The sequence below is a fragment of the Podarcis erhardii genome (assembly GCF_964252035.2).
Source record: "Podarcis erhardii genome assembly, chromosome: 2".
In the NCBI taxonomy this organism is placed as follows: domain Eukaryota; kingdom Metazoa; phylum Chordata; class Lepidosauria; order Squamata; family Lacertidae; genus Podarcis; species Podarcis erhardii.
Genome location: NC_138498.1, coordinates 5,843,837 through 5,858,925, shown reverse-complemented (window position 1 = coordinate 5,858,925; position 15,089 = coordinate 5,843,837). Strand labels below are relative to the sequence as shown.

Genomic DNA, 15,089 nt, shown 5'->3' with positions numbered 1-15,089 from the left:
CACAGCATTTGCTAAGTCAGGTCTACATGTGGTAACTAAATACAAAAGTTTACCAATCGCCGACCTGTAGTCATTGTTGTCTGGCAACTGCTTCGAATCCTGCTGATTCTTCAGGAAGTCAGTAGCCATCGGTGTAGCGACTGGATGTGCGTCTTGCATCTGCATGTGCTCAATTAGCTCGTGGATCTTCTGTCTTTGGCTGAGAAGAAATGAGCCGTCCTCTTCTCTTTCCACCTGGATCCCGAGGTAGTACTGGACATCTCCTAGCTCCTTGACCTCCACCTCTTTGCTAAGGTGTTTTACTATCTGTGTATAGTCTTTCTCACTTGCTGTGGCAATAATCAGGTCATCAACAAAAGCTAAGATATATGAGAATTGTCCATTATTTGACTTACTGTACAAGCACTTATCAGCGTCGCCTTGCTTGTACCCAAGTTGCATCAGCATTTTATGCAACTTCTGGTTCCAGGCTCTAGCAGCCTGTTTAAGTCCGTAAAGTCCTTTCTGGAGTTTGCACACTAAATGTGCCTCATGTGGTTTTACAAAACCTTTGGGCTGTTTCATATAAATTTCTTCAGAAATCTGCCCATGTAGAAAAGCAGTAGCAATGTCTATGTGTTTCACTCTCATTTTCTTGGAGGCTGCAATGCTTAGAAGCATTCTTACGCTGCTGTACCTCACAGTTGGTGCAAAAACTTCATCATAGTCTTCACCAAAACGCTGTGAAAATCCCTGTGCTACAAGTCTAGCTTTGTAGCGCTGCACTTCTCCTTCTGACCCCTTCTTAACCTTGAAAACCCATTTACTGCCAATGGCCTTCTTACCGGGAGGCAGCTCAGTGAGTGTCCAGGTCTTGTTCTGATGCAGTGCATCCATCTCCTCCTGCGCGGCCTTCCTCCAGAGACTGGCTTCTGCAGCTGGCATCTCCTGTATCTCTTCCCAAGTGGAAGGTTCTTGTGGAAACGCTGACCCTGCAAAGTAGGACAACCGTAATGGTGGGACACCTTTGTTGGTTCTGGACGAGCGCCTGACCTCTGGTTCTGCGACCGCATCAGCTTCCTCATCCTCCTCCAACGCAGGCATGTCCCCATCTGAGTCCTCATCTTCGTCTCTGGTGCCGCCAGGGTTCTGGTCCTCTGCGTCTTCTGGTGCGTCGCCTGTAGGGGGCGCTGTAACACTCGAAGGCAGATTAGTACTTTGTGGGGTCTCAAAAGGGAAATATACAAATTCTTGAGTCCTTTCTGACTCATCTGAAGAATCCACAACAGTGTTCTTAGTGTCTACCTTTCCATATTCATCAACATAAACCGCATGGTATGCATTTGTCTTACCAGTTTGTAAGTCCATAATTCTATATCCTTTGCCTCCAGAGGCGTATCCCACAAGGATACCTGTTTTTGCCCTGGAGTCAAGCTTGTGTCTGTGTTCCTTGGGCACGTGGAAGTAACACGGACTTCCAAACACACGTATGTGCGACAGATTGGGAGCTTTCCCATGCCAAAGTTCAAATGGTGTGCGCTCTGCACCTTTAGTTGGCAGTCTATTCTGCAAATAGACCGATGTGTACACTCCTTCGGCCCACAGCTTCTGTGGCAAACATGCATCCTTTAGCATGCACCTTGTCATGTCCATAATGGACCTAAACTTTCTCTCAGCTATGGCATTCTGCTGTGGTGTGTAAGGAATTGTGGTTACATGTGCAATTCCTTCCTTGGCCAGGAGAGCCTGCATTTCATTTGAGCAGTACTCACCTCCATTGTCGCTCATTAGCACAGCTGGAGCTCTTTGGAATTTATTCTTGACCATGGCAATGTATTCCTGGAGCTTGTCCACTGTCTCACTCTTCTCTTTGAGGAAATACACAACACAAAATCTTGAAAAGTCATCCAGAAATATTAAAATATATCTATTCTTTCCCAGTGAGGGAACATTCATGGGTCCACATATGTCAGTGTGCACTATGTCAAGCACTTTGTTGCTTCTTTGTTCTGCACAACGTGGAAATGAAGGTTTTACAGCCTTCTCAGTAATACAGCTTATGCACTTTGCTGGAGCTTTGTTGCTCTGCTTTACCTGCAAACCTCTTACAAGATCTCTTTTCTGTAGATCCAGAATGACGTTGGTGTCTCTATGTCCAAGCCTTCTGTGCCATAGGTCCAGATCTGCTTCATCCTTCTGGCTGGAATGTGCCACTTTTGCAGACTGATTCTCTGAAAAATCAAGCTCATATACACCATTGATTAGCTCTGCTTGAGCAAACACTTTGCCATTTCTAGTCACTTTACATTCTCCATTTCCAAATGTGATCTGGAAACCTTTCTTGTCCAAAGTGGACACGCTGATTAAATTGCAGCTCAGCTCTGGAACATACAAAACTCTAGAGATTGTGTTCTCAATGCATTCATTATTTATATTGCATTTCAGCCTCATGGAACCTGCACCTTTTGCTTTAACAATGTTGCCATCTGCAATTTCAATTTCAGATCCTTCTTCATCATTTATCTCATTAAAACAGTCCTTTTTATATGAAAAATGCGAGCTGGCACCTGAATCTAAAATCCATTTATTACGTTTATTCTCACGATTCTGGACAGTTAAATTCCTTTCTTGCAGTAGCCATGTGCATTCACATTTCCCCTTCTTTTCTCCTTTTGGCTGAAAGGGGTGGGGTTTCTTGGCTTTAGGAGCCTTGCAATTCTTTGCAATGTGTCCTTCTTTGTTACAATTGAAACAAATCACTTTCTTAGGCATCTCTTTGGACTTTGTACATTGCCTAGATGCATAACTGCTGTCCTTGCTTCTAGCATTTCTCACTGGAGATTCAGCTCTATCTCTGCATTCTTCTTTTAAATAACCAATCAAGTCTTTAAAAGTCAGACCTTGTCTATGATCCATCAAACTTACAAATGCGCTAAAGCGTGGTCCAAGTGATGACAACAAAAATGCTATCTTTGTATCTTCATCAAAAGCTTTGGGAGTCAAATCAATTCTCTGAATAATCTCAGTGAACTTGTTGATGTGCTCTGTGAATTCCTCTTTTGAATTCATCCTCACTCTGGTTAATTTACACACCAAGTTTCTGAAGCAGTTTATGCTAGATTCTCCATACACGCGCTCAATATCTCTTAAGATTTGAGATGCATCATCTGTACTATTTATTAATGATAGCTGCTCATCACGAAGTCCACTCAAAATTATGTGTCTAGCTTCGCTGTTCATGCGTTTCCAAGCACTTATCTTGGCTAAAGCTTCCTCAGACGATCCCGTAGGTTGAGGGTTTAAAGCTTCCAAAATGTGCTTATAATCTAAACATGCTATCAAGCGCTGCTTCCAGTGTATGAAATTGTGTTCATTCAGCACAGGCATTCCTAGCTTTGCATCACTATCAAAAGCTGCTCTAGCCATCTTAAAATCCAAAAATTTGAAAATTCTTCAAAATTTCAAAATTTCTCAAAATTTTTAAAATCAAAATCTCAAAGATCTCAAAATACAAAACAATTCTTCACTGCCTTGGGTCACTGTGAACTCTGAGGGAAGGGGGGGGGGGTTCTTAATCCCCACTGCACAATGGAACAAAGGACCATGTGCTTACCAGGAAGTTAACTCAGAAAAATACTACTCAACTCAAAATCACAATCCAATGCAATCCTTCAAAAATACGCAGAAATATGCAATACTGGGCCCAATAACCCTTTGTGGGAATGTTCTGGGGTGCAGGAGAGGATATATTGACTAATTATATCCTTATCCAACTTGTACTAACAAGTTCCCAAAATATCAGCAGAGTTTATAGACATTCCCCTTTAAGTTCGCAACGGTAACGCTTGCACAGGTTCGCTAGAACCTCTATAATAATTACTCTGGTAATTTCCCCTTTTGTTCCCTCTTAAAATACAAGACACGACACAGTCTTTATAAAAGTATAAAAGAGTTTACTCACGTTCTGTTCACAATATGATCCCAGAAGGTAGGCAGGCTTAAAAAGGTTACATGCAGTTAGAAACTATCTTATAGCAAGATATTACTGTCCTCTCTTGGCTGGGAGCCAAGAGGGCATGTTGCTCCTTCAGAAGATGAAGATGGCAGAGAGGCAAGAGGCAAGAGGCAAGAGAGAGAGTGGCTGCCTGCCCTGTGCTTTTATCATTACCTGCACAGGTGAGGCCACACCCACCTCTGGTCACATGCGGAGGAAGTCCGTCCCCAGGAAGTTTACCTGCTTGCTGGACAGACATCCCTCCCCATGTTCTAACATGTACACTCTAGGAATGTTGTCATTGACTGCTCCTGTGTTTACATCCCACAAGATGCCACCCAACCGTTTTAGGAACTTCACTCTGGATTTGTGTAGGGTACTATTCTTCTTCTTCCAGAGATATCCCCCAAGGCAGCGAAGGTTTAATTTCAGTTTTCCTTCTCCTAGATGGGATGCCTTTCCAGGTGAATGAGCTCCATCTGCTCCTCACTTCCTCTACAGTGCTAGCTTCTCATCTATTAAATCCTGCCGATTCTCTGATTGCTACAACCAGTGGTTCTTCTGTCTGTCTAATATGTGACTTGAAATCTGGTCATGGCCTTCTGGTTCTGAAGGGTCAGATCTTTAGCTACTGCAAGATTTATAGATGTTGGCTTGGTTTTTTGTTTTTTAAAATTAACATATTGTTACTCATCTTGAGGATTCAAAAATAGTAAAAAATATATCAGTTGTTTACATTAGTAGTTTAACAAGTGAGAGATACTTTGCATTCCCTCCCTCTTTTTCTATACTGCTACCTCGGGTTACATACGCTTCAGGTTACATATGCTTCAGATTACAGACTCTGCTAACCCAGAAATATTACCTCGGGTTAAGAACTTTGCTTCAGGATGAGAACAAAAATTGTGCTCCGGTGGTGCGGCGGCAGCAGGAGGCCCCATTAGTTAAAGTGGTGCTTCAGGTTAAGAACAGTTTCAGGTTAAGAACAGACCTCCAGAATGAATTAAGTTCTTAACCTGAGGTACCACTGTATATGGTAGGAAGGTGTCTTTAACGGGTCTATGACCCTACAGATCTGTGAAGCCTTAAGTCTAATTCATGACCCTCTACCATGATGTCTCTGTAGAAGTACAGCAATGACTGGTGGATCGGGCGGCTAGTGAAGGAGGGGGGAGACATCGCTTTCATCCCCAGCCCGCAGCGGCTGGAGGCCATTCGGCTGAAGCAGGAGCAGAAAGCCAGGTAAGAGGGCCTTCAGTGGGTGGGATGGCACATAACTCTGGCTCAGTCAGCCACACCAGCAAGAGAAAGGGGTGTGATGCTTTTCTGTGGTGGGAGGCAGGTTTGTAAAACTGGCAGTAGTACTGTGTACACCCCCCCATCTAAGTTCTTTGGTAGCTAAACTCAAACCGCTGTGTGATACTGTGCATGGTTTTTAATATACATGTTAAGGGACACTGATGCTAATTCTAAGTTCAGCATCAGTGAAGAGCTACGTGAGATGCTAACTTAGGTCCTGTGAGCCACCTTCAGTATACAGCACTGGCCCTTGTTCCATTGAGAAAACTGGACTGTGGGAGGGTGTGCTTTCTTTAAGCAGTTGCTGAATCTTCCAGACTTTGCTTTCCTATTCGGAACAAGCACATCCACACAAGCTTGAGCTCCACATTTCTCTCCAGTTGCCACACTGACTTTCTCTTTTCTTCCTCAATTAGGCAGTCTGGTAATCCCGCCATCAGCAACAGGCGATCGCCTCCCCCATCACTAGGTAAAACCTTAAACAGGTTTGAGTGTCTGCTGTGTTTCTGTGGGAGCCCTGAATGCAACCGCCTGAGAACCCCTTAGATTTTATTAAACCACAGAAGCAAGATCCTAGCCCTTACGGCTGCAACGATACGCTTGAAAATGACTGGTGAAATCTTAGCATGTTTTTGCAGACAGAAAAGCAAAGCAAAACCACCCAGCCACACTTTTGTTTGAAACAATTCTGGTTTGGTTTGGTTTATTTATTTCTTAAATTTGATATACTACTTGTTTGTAAGGGGGAAAAAACTCAAAGAAATTTACAAAAAGAACAAAACAATAAAATTATCAATATAAACAGTTCGAAACAGCTATTTGAAACATTCAGAAAATAATTAAAAGCAGCAATAAGCAATAAGCAGCAGATTAAAACACGTATCAGCATTCTACATATTTGGGTAGACTTGCCTAAACATGAATGTTTTTAGCAGGCACCAAAAAGTGAAGGTACTCGCCAGGTGAAAAATTTCTGACAAAATAAACTGTTCTGAAGCCAGCTGCTAGTGTCAAATTGCACCACCTGCTGGAGCCAAAAAGATTTTTTTATTGTCTTGGGAATTTCACGTGTGGCAAGGCTCCTTGCATATGCCCAAAGACACTCTTTGAAGATATTGTAGTAGAAGAGGCATTTCACCTATGCCAGCTCTTTCTCCCCCTTGAGAAACAGAGAGAGACAAAAAAGATCTTGCTGGAGGGGTGGTTAGACAGGCAGGGCCAAAAGGGAAGAGCTGGCTCTCTCTGCCTGAACCCACCCAGACCTTGCATTTGTCAGCCTAGGCCAGGGGTTGGCAAACTAAGGCCCAGGGGCCAGATCAGGCCCAATTGCCTTCAGGATCCGGCCCACGGACTGTCCGTGGATCGGCATGGGGATTCTGTTTGTTCGGTCTGCACCATTTCCCCCCCCGCACCATTCCATCCTGCCTCCTCAACTTCATACACACCGCGGCGGCGCCTCCTCCCTCCCTCCTCCTGGCTTCTCCCCGCCCTGCCTAGAGGAGGATGAGGGCTGGGCTGAGCTGGTTGAGCGCCATTTTAAGCAGCCCCTTTCCAGAGCCAGCCCTTTCGCGCCGCTCATCTCCCCTCCGCCGCTGCCCTGGTGCTCCTGTAGGCCAGAGAGTGGAGAGGACAAGCTCCTTCTGCCTACCCACGAGAAGCAGCGGCAGTGGTGGTGGCAGCCCTTGGGAAAATAAGTGCAGCGGCTGGGGTTGGGGGGTGGGGAGGAGGACTACTTGCCCTCCTCGCCTCTTCTTCCAGCTCCCCCCGCCCCCGGTGCCACTTCTCCTGCCCACCACAAGGTTTGAGGGACGGTGGATCAGCCTGTGGCTAAAATCTTTGCTGACTTCTGGCTAGGCCCTTATTTGTGTGAGGGAAGTGTAGAAGGCAGCAACAGGAGAATGGTCCTTCTCAGTAGTGGATCGATCCCTGACCATAGAATGTTCTCCCTAGAGAGATGCACCAGGCGACATCACTATCAGCTTTTTAGGTGCCAGGCAAAGAGGGGGACTTACTGGTTGGTTGGTTCTTGTTCTGGTTTTTATCATGTATTTTCTACTTTTATATTTTATTTTTATGTTGTGAACTGCCCTGAGATCTGTGGATGAAGGGTAGTATACAAATTTAATAATTAAAAAAATATAAAATTCCTCTACATCCAGACATTTAGCTTTGAATTGGGCTCATACAGTGTGATGATTCCCCTAGCCTGAATTGGTGCTTTCTTTTAATAGGCTGGAGTGGGAGATGTCCTTATGCAATTTCAGGACAGGCTCTTTGAGTCCGTAATTTTCTTTTAGCTTTTTGGTGTGTTTTCACTTTTGTATTATTGTGCTCTTTTATCATTGTAAGTTGCTTTGAGACATGTAGTAAGCGACGAATAAATGTGACAAATAAATAATGCAAGTAAAAGAAGAGCACCGGATTCTTAGTGCAGGCGGGGAAAGATAGATATTGCTGCCAACCACACTGGAAGCTGAAAGAACAGAGAATTGAAGTCAAAGAGGGAAACACAGCAGTGCATCCATTTTTCTGGATTTCACTTTCCTTAGCACAAAATTTGGATGCCATGCCCTGAGCACCAAATGTTAAATGCTTTTAATGTCATACATGCAAAAGCCACTGCTGACTTCAAATGTATCCCTTTAAGACAAATTGGCCTAGGCCAGTGATGGCCAAACTTGGCCCTCCAGCTGTTTTGGGACTACAATTCCCATCATCCCTGACCACTGGTCCTGTTAGCTAGGGATGATGGGAGTTGTAGTCCCAAAACAGCTGGAGGGACAAGTTTGGCCATGCCTGGCCTAGGCTTACTTTGTGCCTGCCCTGTCACATGATTTGGCAAATCAGAGGTTGTTTTAGGGTTGCACAACCGGCGCCACACTTGGTGCTGTGCTTCAGGGGGTGCCACAACAGTGAGGCCAGAGATGCCTTGCGAGGTTGAGGCCGGGGAGAAGGGGAAACAGGAAGGCAGTCACCCCCCCACCCTAATTCCAACTCCCAATGGATTAAAGCTCTTAAACTGCAGGGCCCCTTGTCCTCTGTGTAGTCTTGTTCATTTGCTGATACTTCACTGTTGACAACCCCGTATTTTCTTTTCCCCCCAACAAGCCAAACAGAAGCAAAAGCAGGTAAGGACTCAATGCTGGGATGACCCTCTTCTCTGCTGTGTCTTTTCCCTGCTAGCCAGTCCTACAAGCGGAGGACGGGGTGAACTATGAGGCCATCCTGTCCAAGGCTGCATTTCCAGTATGCCTCTAAACCACATTCGAAACACATTTCCCCCCTCAGAGAATTCTGGGCACTGTAGTTCACCTCTGAGTTACAATTCCCAGCAATCCTTGACAAACTACAGTGCCCAGAATTCTTTGAGGGGCCCCCGCGGAATGTGCTTCCAATGTGCTTTGCACATACATGTGTATGCAACCTAACTTTGAACAGAGTGGATTTCATGCTAGAATGGCATTCGAGGTGGAGCTGCCTTTGGCTGGAGCAGCCTGCAGTGATGGGGGTCTTCCCCCCTTACAGGGCCACCTCAATGTGTGCTGGGGGGCATTTTGCTCCATGTAGACCAGGATGCAAAGGCAGCAGGCTTTTAAACCTCTTTTGATTGGGCTTCCTCCCCATGCTTAGCATAAAAATGTGAGAGGAGGAGAAGGCTGGTGGCCCGGGTGTCCACAGGAAGGAGGGGACAATTGCTGTCCCTAGTTTAGCCATAATTCCTTGATTCCCAGCTTTCATTTAAACGGGGGGAGTACAGGTTCTATTCTTCCCATTTTTTGGTGAGAAACTAGCTTGCTCTCCCCTTTCAGTGTTTTACTCCCTTCCACCCAGAAAAATGCCCACATGTAGTGGTTTGGGTGGCTGCTGAGGGCGCAGTAGGAGGTGGCAGTGTAGGGCAGAGAAGAGGGACTGGGGCTGAGCAGGAGAGGCCATTTCATGTTGCAAGGAGTTCGTAGCTTGTTGATACTGATATGATATTGTAGCAAAGCAAAAGGGATATAGGGGTGGTATCTGATACCTCATCATCCATTGGGATTGCGTATATGCGTTTCCGGTTGAAATGGAGAGAGCCCCCACTTTGTCATTACTGCTCTCCTTTCTCCTACTTTCTGGGCTGCAGAGGAAGGGAAAAGCCATTTTGTGACACACCCTCCTTTTTACAGACAGAGCACATCCCACCTTACGATGTCGTGCCCTCCATGAGGCCGGTGGTGCTGGTGGGGCCATCCCTGAAAGGATATGAGGTATGGGAACGTGGAAGGGACAAAACTCTGCCCCAAACCCACATTCTGAAATATGGCTGTAGCCAGTGCATTTTTGGTAGGGGCGGGGGGAAGACGAGCTGCCAGTACTCGTATATTCCTAAGAGTGCTGCGGGTACCAGCACAAAATAGCTCCCATGTCACAAATAAATTCTTGGCTGTGGTAGTCATTTGACCAGCATCGCTGCCCTCTTGCGCTCTGTCCTTTCTTTTCAGGTGACAGACATGATGCAGAAAGCTCTCTTTGACTTTCTCAAGCACAGATTCGATGGCAGGTAAGGCACTATTCTGAAATGAAGAGCAATTTCGACCCCCCCCCCCGTTGCCTGGTTCCTGTGCCGCTAGTGAGTGTTGGGTAATGGTCTTGTCGCCTGTCATCCTGTCTTTCAGAATCTCCATCACACGGGTCACAGCTGACTTGTCACTGGCCAAGCGCTCAGTGCTGAACAACCCAGGCAAGCGGGCCATCATTGAGCGATCCACAACCCGGTCCAGTATCGGTGAGTCCCAGCAGGTCGCACAGTGGCAACCGGAGTTGGCAGGCGAGCAGCTTGTCTGGCATAGCCATGGCGTTCCTTGGTCTTGCATCCCAGATTCCCTGCTTATAGAAAATGAGTGTGCCAGGGAGAAAGGTCCTCTAGATTTTCCTCTTGGTGTGGGTAGGTCTCAAGCGACGCTCTTGGATGCAAATTGTGCAAGTTTCTAAGCAGAATTCACAGCACTGTTTCCTTCACAGCCACCTCCTGCTCTTTCTTTCTTTCAGTAGATTTCAGGGTCCTGCTTTGAAAGGCCTCAATCCACAGAGGGCCCTGGGTGCAAGCTCCCTGAAAGCATACAGGCTTCACTCTTCAAGGATTCAGAAATGCCTGCAGAAACTATTAACTTTAAAACTTTGGGGGGGGAGAGAGATCATTTTGGTTTGTGTATATGTTGCTGTCATGCTCTCATTGCTCGTCTGAGCACAACAGGGGAAACACAGTTTTAAAATCTCCTGGGCAGAGACCAGACCTTCTATGTATCCTTATTGGGAACAGGCTGCAGCTCAGTGGTAGAGCCTCTGCTTTGCACACAGAAGGCCCCAGGCATCAACCCCTGGCATCTCCAGGTGGGGCTAAGAATTACTGTATTTTTCGCTCTATAGGACGCACCAGACCATAGGAGGGGGAGAACAGGAAAAAAAATTCTCCCCCTCTCTGCTCAGCGCCCCTTCAGCGAAGCGGCAGGAGAAATGGAGCCCCTTACATTTTTCCTCCCGCTTCGCTGAAGGGGTGCTGCGCAGAGAGGGAAAACTGTGCAGCGCCTCTCCAGCGAAGCGAAGCCTGGAGAGCAAGAGGGATCGGTGTGCACTGACCCCTCTTGCTCTCCAGGCTTCAGGCGGCTATCTGCAAGCCTTCGAAGCACGGCAGGAACTCCTGCTGCGCCCCGAAGGCTTGCGGATAGCTGCCTGAAGCCCCTGGAGCACAGTGGGAGTTCCCTGCGCTCCGGGGGCTTCAGGCGGCTTCAGCGAAAGCAACGATAAGCCTCCGGAGCGTGGGGGGAGCTCTCCCTCTGCGCTTCGGAGGCTTCGTGTTGCTATCGCTGAAGCCAAGGAGCCTGCATTCGCTCCATAGGACGCACACACATTTCCCCTTCATTTTTGGAGGGGGAAAAGTGCGTCCTATAGAGTGAAAAATATGGTATCTGCTTGTCTGAAACCCTGGAGAGCCACTGCCAGTCAATGCAGACGGCACTGAGCTAGATTATCTGTTCTTGTAAACATACAGTTTCATGTGGGGTGAAAAGAAATAGATGGCACAATTGAGTGAAGTGCCCTAATGCTGTTTTCTTGCACGCTATCTGTGTAGTTATCGTTGCACATGTGGGAATGTGTTTGCGCAGAATGCAGACGCAGTGCGAAAGCATCATGTGGCTGCATCTCAGAGTCACCCTGTAAAAATGAGTAACATTAGCAGAATTAAAGGTGTTTTTTCCCTCCTTACGTTGACATTGTACTATAAAACTGGATCCTGTCAGTTCACCTGAAGCAGCCTCCTCATTCTCCTTGAATGTACCCGCTGTCTTGCATTTCACCGCTTCCTGCAGGAGGCAACACACTGCTGTTATTTATATACCTCTCACAGCATTTTCAGAATGGGTTCCTGCTCATTTCCCAAGCTTACGGGGAAGGGTAATAATAATCTCAAAGACCCACCAAGTCTGAAAAGGGACAATTATTCTTTTAGAAACTGGTTTCTAAGTGGGATAGTTATTTATCTCATTTTCACTTCTGGAAAACAGGTTTTGCAGGGCATTGTATGGCATAAAAAAAACCTGCACAATTTGCTTGACTAGAAGCAATAGTGGGACAATATAATAATGAATGAACCATCTATTTATATAGTGCTTTCAAATGTCCAAAACACTTCAGATGTGTTACCTTGTAATCCTTGCAAAACCCCTGTAGGATAGGTCAATAGAATTGCAGATAAAGGCTGGGAGAAAGTAGCAAACCTTTCCAATGTCACCTGACTAGTCCTTGGCAGATTGGAGGATTTGAAATAAGGAAGTTCTGGAGTGTAGCTCCCTGTCCCTTACAGCGCAGTCCTATACTTGTCTACTCAGAAGCTCTGTCCTGCTGAGTTTAATGGGACTTACTCCCAGATAGGATTACATGTGATTGACTCCCATCATCTGGAGGGCCACAAGCTCCTGTCCCTGCGCTGCACCCAAAGAAGGGCCCTGCCATTGGGCAGAGTGAGGAAGCTGGCTGAGGCAGTAGATACTGCTGTGACAGTGCCCAAATGATGAGAGGACAGAGCTGTGTCCTCTGAACCTAGCCTGCCATCCTGCTATCCTAACTGAAACTTTCACCAATGCTACATCCCAGACGCTTAGGGTCTAGAGACCTGAACAGGCAATTATAAATCCTTTTAGAAACAAGAAGGAAGCTTACCATAAGTAGTTCTTCCAGCCTACAGTAAAAACTGTAGTTTCAAAGGTGGTGAGGAGCTGTGGAGGTGAGACTCAGTGGCGTAGCGTGGGTTGTCAGCACCCAGGGCAAGGCAAGTAATTTGCGCCCCCTAACCCGTGGATTTGCCCTAACCCCAGATGTTGCGCCCGGTGCGGCCGGCCCCCCCTGCATCCCCCACACTACGCCACTGGTGAGACTCAAGGGAGGCAAGTGTGTGTGGATGCCAGAGAGATGCCTGAGGCAGGAGGCAGACGGAGCCTTCTTTCCTGCCTATTCAAAGGGGCGTCCAGCCAACTGTCCTTCTGCTTGCTTCACAGCTGAAGTCCAGAGCGAGATCGAGCGAATTTTTGAACTGGCCAAGTCGCTGCAGCTGGTTGTGTTGGATGCGGACACCATCAACCACCCAGCACAACTGGCCAAAACTTCGCTGGCCCCAATCATCGTCTACGTCAAGGTCTCTTCCCCAAAGGTAAGCAGGGGAGGAAAAGGCTCCTCAGAGACAAAGGGGATTCCTCTGAATCATTCTCTGTTTTTCTGAAGCCCCTTTCAGCTCTCCCAGCTGTGTTTTCTGCTATCCCCTAGTTTTGCAGTGGGAGATGGATTCCTCCCGTCTCTAGGCTGTTCCCCAGCTCACTAGGTAAGCTGGTTTCTGCTTATTTTAATTTATGACCACCCCACGTTTTCCTGAATGGGCAGGACCATGTTCAGAACAGGGATAGGAGCTTAGGGCCCCCCAGATGTCAAATATTAAGCTCTCCCCATCCCTGACTATTGGGCATGCTGGCTGGAGCTGATGGGAGCTGAAGTCCAGCAATGTTTGGAGGGCAGCAGGTCCCACAGTCCTGTTTTAAAACCTTACCAAAAGAGTTATATATACCACCTCCCTGAAATCCCCAATTTGCAAAGTTAGCATTTTAGCTCAGGGTTTCATTTCCGCTAGGACAGCCAGATTGACTCTGCATGTTGTTGAGAAGGAATCCAGGTGTGCTGCCCAACAGGTGCCAGTGGGGGAACCGGGCAGTGAAGTGGCAGCAGCACTTGATTTAAGGCTGTGTGGCTGGTTCCCCCACACAGAGTGTTGAACTGAGGGGTGCAAAATTATTATTATCATCATCATTAATATACCTATATTTATAATACTGGTACCTACTCAAAGTACCAAAAGGAATTATTGTGAAAATAAGAAACTTGAGCTGGGGGCACCACATTTTCTCCTCACACAGGACGCCATATTACCAAAGTCCACTCCTGGTGGCAGGTGAGGAGAGAAAGTTGCTGCTCTCTTACTCTGGATATTCGAAGATACACGGGAGGTCTCTGAGTGAAGACCTGGCCACTCTAATTCCAGCTGCTGGGCCAAAGAAAAACACAAGGTTGACTCACTTTCCACACCAGCGCACAACCCTTTTACCTTTACTATACACAGAAGGTCTTCTCTTTAACCAAGCTGGTTGCCCAGGTCGAGCTTCGTGCTGTGAGGGACGGCAGCAATACTACATGGGAAATGTGTGCTTGGATTTCCTGCTGTTTGCTTTATTTTCCCATATGAGGTTCAGTTGTTGGGTGGCCGTGGCAACAGCGGGAACTTTCCCATTGAAAATGTCAGTGTCAGGTGACCCATGTAGCATGAGAGTGTGTGGGATTAATGGTACTCCCATAAACCATTTAGGATTACAGGAAGTGTCATAGCTCAGTGGGAGAGCAGCTGCTCTGCATGCAGAAGGTTCCTGGTTCAATTCCACGCATCTCCCTGTCTGAAAGCCTGGGCTTCCCTGCTGCCTCTTCTAGCCCCATGGCTCTGCCAGTCCGTGGCTTCATAAGTTTTAGGAGCTGCAGAGGGTGAGGTGGAGGGAGGAGGCTGAGAGAGAGACCATGTGATAGTTTCATAGTAAATTCTGCTTCACAGCTCAGTCATCTCAGCCAATGCACCCCTCCCGCCTGCTTTAGGTGGCCTGCTGGGAGCCTTCCAGCTCTGTAGCTGTGTCCTCTTCTAATTTTATATTTTTTTGGAAGGTGCTGCAGAGGCTTATCAAGTCCAGAGGGAAGTCACAAGTGAAGCATCTCAATGTGCAGATGATGGCAGCTGACAAGCTTGTGCAGTGTCCTCCAGTGAGTCTGTCTGTCTGTCTGTCTGTCTCTCTCTCTCTCTGTGTGACATGCCTCTGTCTTGCCCTGGGCTCTGTCTGGCTCTTCACTTTCCTTCTGTGCCTCCTGTAACTTGACTTCCTCCACTCGGCACCTCCTGGTTCTGCTCTTAATGGCAGAAGGAACCCCGGGCAAGTGCTTTCGCCATCGATGGCCACACTCTGTCTTTTAAGAAACTGATGTGAAGTCGTCTCATATGGGAAAACGTGCCTTTGAGCATGTGCAGAGCGCCTTTCCCACGCCCCTGAGCAACCTGAATCTGGCCTTATGTGTTTAGAATTCAGGAACATCCTGCCAGGACAAGTGGCAGAGATTCCTTTGCAGAGCTTTTTCGTCTAGAAATTAAGAAGTGCTCCCGCCTCATTTAACAGACAATCTTAAGATTGCAGTCCACCATCCTCAAATTTGGGGGAGAACATTTAAAGGTTGGAGCTGAAGGTGGCACTTCTGTGCCCTTGCT

General features: G+C 47.0%; 1 protein-coding gene across 3 annotated transcripts in view; it reads left to right on the top strand.

Annotated features, from left to right (window-relative positions):
• Positions 1-15,089, top strand: part of CACNB3 (calcium voltage-gated channel auxiliary subunit beta 3) — a 41,823-nt gene that overhangs the window by 22,824 nt on the left and 3,910 nt on the right. For all 3 annotated transcript variants that reach the window (XM_081844818.1, XM_081844817.1, XM_081844816.1), the window contains exons 4-11: positions 5,100-5,215; positions 5,689-5,741; positions 8,381-8,400; positions 9,436-9,516; positions 9,751-9,809; positions 9,925-10,034; positions 12,802-12,953; positions 14,498-14,593. In XM_081844818.1, the coding sequence (XP_081700944.1) occupies positions 5,100-5,215; positions 5,689-5,741; positions 8,381-8,400; positions 9,436-9,516; positions 9,751-9,809; positions 9,925-10,034; positions 12,802-12,953; positions 14,498-14,593 (687 nt within the window). The remainder of the gene's footprint in view (positions 1-5,099; positions 5,216-5,688; positions 5,742-8,380; positions 8,401-9,435; positions 9,517-9,750; positions 9,810-9,924; positions 10,035-12,801; positions 12,954-14,497; positions 14,594-15,089) is intronic.